This window comes from Protomyctophum parallelum (genome assembly GCF_964188405.1).
Source record: "Protomyctophum parallelum genome assembly, chromosome: 13".
Lineage (NCBI taxonomy): Eukaryota > Metazoa > Chordata > Actinopteri > Myctophiformes > Myctophidae > Protomyctophum > Protomyctophum parallelum.
Window position 1 is genome coordinate 17218867 of NC_139708.1, and position 7246 is coordinate 17226112.

The 7246-nt window shown below is 38.4% G+C and overlaps 1 protein-coding gene across 2 annotated transcripts; it reads left to right on the top strand.

Moving 5' to 3' along the window:
- The first annotated feature begins 17 nt into the window (after positions 1-17).
- nkiras2 (NFKB inhibitor interacting Ras-like 2) lies at positions 18-5568 on the top strand. Of its 2 annotated transcripts, none has more exons than XM_083780246.1 (4): positions 18-39; positions 2064-2187; positions 3497-3738; positions 4764-5568. In XM_083780246.1, the coding sequence occupies exons 2-4, from the start codon at positions 2094-2096 to the stop codon at positions 5004-5006; spliced, it is 579 nt and encodes a 192-aa protein (XP_083636372.1). In that variant the 5' UTR covers positions 18-39; positions 2064-2093; the 3' UTR covers positions 5007-5568. The 2 variants fall into 2 exon arrangements, with proteins under 2 accessions (XP_083636372.1, XP_083636371.1); XM_083780245.1 differs by lacking the exon at positions 18-39 and adding an exon at positions 1632-1658.
- The last annotated feature ends 1678 nt before the right edge of the window (positions 5569-7246 follow it).

A 7246-nucleotide genomic window follows, 5' to 3' on the forward strand; every position in this document is an offset into this window, starting at 1 on the left:
TACAGAGGAGGTGGGCGGGGCCACAATTGTCACACAGGCGTAAGACCACGCCCCCTGAACGTCCGCAGCGGTTACGTAATGTTCGGTATTGCCATGTCCGCTTATTGTAAGCTACTTTGGCCTTCTCTTTTCTTTGATTGATTGATTGATTGAATACTTTATTGGCAGAAATGTAATCAGTACAGCGTACACTTCAAACAGAAATGTAATCAGTACGGGTCAAACTCATTGACTGTACCTCATATTCAATCAATTCATAATCATGACATGGAAAAATCATTTCCAATCATCAGAAAAGGTATAAATAACATAAATATGTACAGGTTGGGGAACAAAGAAGGGGTTATAAGGAGGTGAGGGTAGGCACTAGGACTAAGGGGGGATAATCATTTCCTCTCCCTTTGGCATGCTGAAAGATGTATTTTCAGGCCTGTTTTAAAGGACACCAGGTATTTGCATTTTTTGAGGGAGGGAGTCAGGGCATTACACACTTGGGTGGCAGTGCTGTAGGTCTGCGGGCATAGAGGGCATTTACATTTTTAAATGTCAGTCCCAATTTCAATTGCTTAACTCTGTTTTCTACCCGGAGCCACCCCTAGACTATCAAAATGGGTTGCAAAAAGATGGGTCATAGGCTCCAGACCGAGGAGTAGTCGAATTAGTTTGTTTTGGGAGGTTTGTAGCTTGGTCTTTAGTGTCAACTGTCATAGAGATGTTTGAGAACCAAGAGGTGCAAGCATAGTCAAAGTAGGGCTGAATTAGGGCTCCCGCTAGAGTCTTGAGAGCACCTTTGTTGACAAACGAGGAAATTCTGCCCAGAAATCTTGTTCTTTGGTTTACTTTTTTGATTACCCAACCCTGCAGGCCCCAACGATGCTTTTGGGCAACATTTATATTTTATCAAAAACATATAATATATTTGCATATAGAAATTCAAACGACTTCAAATTCTCTGGACTCTAACCTTTGACCTTTAACCTTTAACTGTGAAAAAAGTAAGTAAAATGCCTGTAATATACATATATTTTGTGATCATTAGAATGTCTAGAACATGTTTTATTTATTATTGTGAAAGGTATCCCCCTATATGTAAATTATTAATTTATTATTATTATTTTAATAATTATTATAAATGTGCATAATATTTGCATAACACTTTTTTTTAAACATATTTTCCTCTGCGAAGTACTAGTAGTACAAAGTAGTACTTGTACTACTTGTACTGTACTTCCCTGTGCTTGTCCTTGCAAACTGTTATCAATCAATCAATCAATCAATCAATTCCTTAAGGCTGATGACCCCCTTGGGCCCCCTCAACTCTCACTATAACTAGACACTTTACCCCCCCCCCCCCCCCCCCCCTCTCTCTCTCTGTTTAAAAGTACAGGAAAAATCTCAAAATACAGGTGAAAATATAGTACAGGTACAGTCTCTCTCTCTCTCTCTCTCTCTAGAGAGAACGGCTGTGGATATACACGGCTTTGGGATATCCGTGGATATACACGATATACAAGCTCCAATTAAACAACAGACAGCCCAAAACAAACCCACGTCACCCCCGCTCATTTTCTGGTTGCTTGTTTCTCTCGCAAACCTGGCAACACTGGTAATCTCTTTTATGTAAACAGGAAGTAACTCACAATTCAACTCACAGTCAGGTGAGATGCTAAAGCGTTTGAGCTACTTTTCCACGATTTTAAAACGTTCATGTAGCGAGTAATCGACAACGTTATAGTGGTTATCTGCGCGTGCAAGGTGTTCTAATTGTTTGATTCCCGTTGATTGTTCAATTGATTGTTCAGAGAATGATCGTTGAGATATCGTGTTTCTATGGAAGCTAAAGCTAACGCTGTCAGCTGCTGGCCTGCTGCTTTGACTAGCCTGCCTGCATGACGTGTAGTTCGAATAAGCAAATAAGCAATTTTTTTGATTGTTACGATTAAGATAACAGAACTAGCCGAAACTAAAGATAGTATAAGTACAGTCCCTGTTGTTTAATTGCATTGCATTGCACCGTTTGCACGAGTGATTTCTTTGCGTAAACGTTACTAAATGTTTTACAGGTTTCCTGACAGAAAGCAAGAATCGTAATCATGGGGAAAAGTTGTAAAGTGGTTGTTTGTGGCCTGTCTGCTGTTGGCAAAACAGCCGTATTGGAACAACTACTGTATGCCAATCATGTTGCAGGTAAGTTGTGTGGCATACATATTCTATGTAGCACAGAATGATGAATATTTCTAAAGTGTACTGCACATGGATTCAGGATAGGTGGGCTCTGGGCACCTCGATGTAAAATTGGCTATTTTGTCCAAAAATATATATATTTGATGTACACTGGTACATTATATATAATATAATTATTGTGTAAAATATACATGATGTGTTCAACATGCACGGTACAGGTACGGTACATCATTATCTTATCTTATTAATTATTAATTTGCTCCTTCAACTTCTTGTTTATGCTCAAATTGTTTTGTAACAATTGTAGAAAAATCTATTTCTATTAATTTTAATTTATAGAAATATTGATTTAATTGTCGAATGTTTAATCATGTATACTTTACATTCTCCAAATAGATTTTTTTTTTTTTAAAGAATAGTAGTTCTACAAACTCACAATATGTTGTGCTGCCATGTGTCGTGAGCTTGTAGATCGTCGGTGTGCAACTATGTATAACACAGGCTTAATGGTTCTGGCATGAATAATCTATAACTGTACTGTCTGCACACCAGACATGCTCATACCATCCATCCATTTGTATTATTGATTGAGGTCAGTTATGATCAAGTGCAGAAGATGGTAAACAGACATGGAAATGGAACAGTTTTATGTTCATATGGCTCAGCTTAAAGGGCCACTTCACCCCTTTTGCAACCGTATCATATTGGGAGACAAGAAACACTTTCCTGCGGTGTGTAATGTGTTTAGATATTTTAGTGCCAGTTATGTCATGGACACTGGTCTCACTTCCTTCCTGGACTACATGTTGTCTCAGTAAGACAGCCCTCTCCCTCTCCACAAAGTGGGTTGAGTGCAGCAAAGCATTATGGTCAATCCAGCAGTGAGACCAGTGTCCATGACATCACAGACACTTTGAAATACTAAAATATCTAAAAACACAAATTAACCACACAAAAACCCCAGGAACGTGTTTCTTGCAAAAGGGGTGAAGTGGCCCTTTAAGAAGTGACAATACCGTGATGAGCGAATGCGTGAATAATATGTTTGGGTAGTTTCTGGTCGTTTGACAATATTATTTAACCTCTCAGTGGGGAATTGAGATTGCACACAAGGAACTCGGTGCTGATCATTCCAGTGGTTAGCAAGATTAGCTCTGGACATACACACACACAGCACTCCGGCTAGCCTCCTACAGAGCCTTGCCATAACATTGTATATGATTGTATCAACTGGGTCACAGTATTTTGATTATCTGTCAGTGTGATCATCATGATGATGTGCTTGTTACCTGTAATGTGTGTCATCTGTTAGGCTCTGAGCCCATGGAGACCCTGGAGGACATATACATTGGCTCTATAGAAACCGATCGTGGCACAAGGGAGCAGGTGCGTTTCTACGACACCCGAGGGCTCAGGGACGGGATGGAGTTTCCTCGACATTACTACTCTTTTGCAGATGGCTTTGTGCTTGTCTATAGCATCGATAGTAAAGAGTCCTTCAAGCGAATGGAGTCACTCAAGAAGGACATTGACCGCCAGAGGGACAAGAAAGAGGTGAGGACCATCCCACTTTGTAGTGTTGTTAAACTGAATTAGGAGGTCCACAAGGGATAAAGTGTTCAATATGTTCAAACATATTGTTGTAACTGTGAATATCTATTGACTCATCTCATGGATTATAACAGCTTGTGAGTCAGAGCTCGTTCTGTCTCTCTCGCTCTAGACTTGTCTCTGAAATATAGAGGCACGGAACAGAACAGGATAAATGATTTGACACAGAATCAGTTTACTCGTAGAGTGGAGTATAACATAGTATGTGAATTTGTTTTGTCTGTTTGGTGCCTCTTGAGTGAGCAAAGAATGTCACTGGGGCAATATTCTCTTTCTGGTACTCACTCTAGAATGGGAAGAACGCATTCATAGTTCAATCCAGAGTCATTTCTAAAATAGCAGATATACTGTATTCTACATGCTCATAGTCACAATACATCAAAATTAGGCATGTACAGATGAGACATTTTGGCCGATATCGATATCCTATATAATGAATTGCTGTAATGGCCGATAACCGATGTCGATATGATCTCATTCTGTATTAAAAATCACACCTATGTGAAGTGACGGGTGCTAGTGATGTAATGGTGATGTGAAACAAACAATGTCAACACAAACATTAAATGCCATTAACAATAAAGAGACAATATGATGTAATGAGGGACAATATGACGTAAATCTTCCCTTCATTGTCAATGGTGTTTTTAAAACAAACATTAAACCTGTATATAGGAGGGGCTAGCGCCCCTCAAAAATTATAATAATTTAATACAGCAATGCCTCTTTATACCAAAAACTAAGCATGCACCATTATTGATTGTTTGCCTATATCCCAAAATTAACAGCTTGAAAGTATTACTTTTATTTAACAATGTTCCATCTTGTTGACTCCATCTTGTTGACTCTTTTCGTAATCGTAAAAATGATCGTACAACAAAGCTCATGGGCTTAAAGGAGAATTGAACCCATTTCAACACTATGCCCATAAGAAACTGTAAAATGTGTGGCAACATATTTGTTCCCAGGTGACCATCGTGGTGCTGGGTAATAAACTGGACAAGCAAGAGGATCGTCGGGTCGACTCAAACATGGCCCAGAACTGGGCTAAAACTGAGAAGGTTCGCTTGTGGGAAGTATCTGTGGTGGACCGGCGCACACTCATTGAGCCCTTCGTCTACCTGGCTAGCAAAATGACTCAACCGCAGAGCAAGTCCACATTCCCCCTCAGTCGCAACAAGAACAAGGGAAGTGGTTCTACAGACAGTTGAGTAACAACAACGGAGGGCCTGGAGGAGCAGTGAGATAGAAGGTGACAGTGGAGGTGTTTTAAGGGAACTGCAGGTTTGCTGAAAGGTCAGTAAGCTTTTGAGAATTGAGGGAAAACGTTTTTATTGAGAGCAAACGAGGCAGGATGATTGTATTCATATTGAACTCCATAAGTATTTAGAAAGTGATGTTTGACATTTTATTTCTTTACTGCTACAATCTGTGAGTTTTATGTCGTCAAAATGTCTAGTAGGGAGACAGACCTGCAACCACTACAAATGTACTCTACCTGATACAGATTGTTTAATATGTTTGAATCATTAAGTTACGTCCAGGATTGTAGCTTTACCATTTCATGAGATAAAAAAAAAAAAAAAAGAATCCTGTAGATGTGGCTCTTCCAACTAAATCTAAAACTACACATTTGGGCAGGGGTTCATCCCAATCAGAGCCCCATTGTCTTACATTTTAAAATTAGATGGTAAGCATAAATGTGCAAATACAATTGTACCCTAATGGCAGTGTGCATAAAGAATTTGGTGCCGTGGCCTGTGGTTTTCAAGGTTAGCTCAGTACACTACACATGCACGCACGCACACACACACACAGACTGTCTGACTTTAATCACACTGACTGTGTCATTCGACATCTAAAGTTATTAAAGTATGGATCTAAAAATATCAAACATGTCAGTCTGTTCATGCTTATGGACCTAACTGTATATAGATTAAATGCAATGTAACTATTCACTACACGTATACCCAATAATGAATCACGTGGAAACATTTAAAGATGACTGATTTTTCCTTCCCTTAATGTTAAAGCCTATGCCAATGCGAATCGTGTGCTGGGTAGAGAGAGTGGGTGCAGTTGAATAAGTTTTGATAAGTGTTATTTGTTAGTGGGGAGATTTGTTACACTACTGGTCCTCTTGTTTTCAATGTGGAATGTTACTGTGAATGACTGGCATTCCTAAAATCTTTAGAAAGTTCATTCCAGTCTTGTTATATTCCAACAGATTTTCCAGAAACACTTTGTAGTTTGCCTTGTAGTTTGTTTTTATGCTAAAACAAAAGATTGGTGCTATGAAGGACAAAATGGCATTATTTGTCTAAGTTCATTTACAGGCTCAGGTGTGATTCTACTTATTATTTTGAAGTTATGTATAAAGCTTTTGCGCACAGCATATAAGATGAGAAAATTTGTCACAGACTTCTGTAGATTGATAAACGTTCCCTAGTTAAAGCTATGATACATTTTAGTGTGTTTTCTTTCTCTCTTTCAATCATTTTATATTTATTTTTGTCCACAAACTGATACATTACTCGCATATATATACAGACATTTTAGTGTTCTAATCTGTCAAAAAAGAACTTCAGAATTATTGTTAAATGGCTACTGAGGTCTAATCAGGGTGCAGTATCAGGTTAAATGTTTAATCTAAAACTATGCATGTAACATGTTTATGTGACTGTTCATGGATCATGAAGCTGTTAATGTCCTCTTTAAGTGTACTTGCCTGATACCTGTTTGCATGTATTGTAAATAAGTTATTTTCTTCTGTGTCTCGCTGGTAGTGGTGGTTGTTATTTCATGGAGTAAGTACATTCTGGTACAGTAACAGTTTCATCGTGGGACATTCTCCTGCATCCATGATTGCTGAGCAAGGTTATAATGGTTTTGGGATTTTTCATTATAGTTCACTTTTAGTTCTGCTAAAGTTTGCTAGTTTTTATTTTTGTGACGACACTTAGTTTTAGTTTAGTTTTTAGTATTTAGTTTTTTTAGACTTGGGTTATTTGTCAGGTGCTGGATTCAAAAAATGTCACGGTAACAACAAACTATATACAGTGAGTATGGGCATTTTGTCTATAATTTCAGTTTGTTTTAGTTTTGTAAACACAATACCGTGTCAGTTATTTTATTTATTTTCAGCCAACAAACAGTTTTTGTTAGTTTTCGTTAACTATAATAACCTTGTTCAGTCATCACAACAGCATGTCCCTCTGAGCTCAGACATGCAGGTTAAAGAATGATCACTGGTCGAATTGTTTCCGGGCCAGCTGAAACCCTTCTGATGTGCATTCCAAGAGATGGTTGGAGGTGAATCGTTCAGATATGCTTTCAAACATTGACATTCATTTGTGTATTTGAAAAGGCTCAATAAACCGAAGCTCACAGAACTGAACTGTCATTTATTTTGCAGTTTGTTTCATGGCCAGCAGAGGTCTCTGCTGTTTTG

Coding starts and splice junctions, on each gene's coding strand:
- nkiras2 (XM_083780246.1), top strand. CDS start 2,094: ATGGGGAAAAGTTGTAAAGTGGTTGTTTGTGGCCTGTCTGCTGTTGGC. Junction 2,188..3,496: donor GTATGCCAATCATGTTGCAG/GTAAGTTGTGTG, acceptor GTCATCTGTTAG/GCTCTGAGCCCATGGAGACC. Junction 3,739..4,763: donor GCCAGAGGGACAAGAAAGAG/GTGAGGACCATC, acceptor ATTTGTTCCCAG/GTGACCATCGTGGTGCTGGG.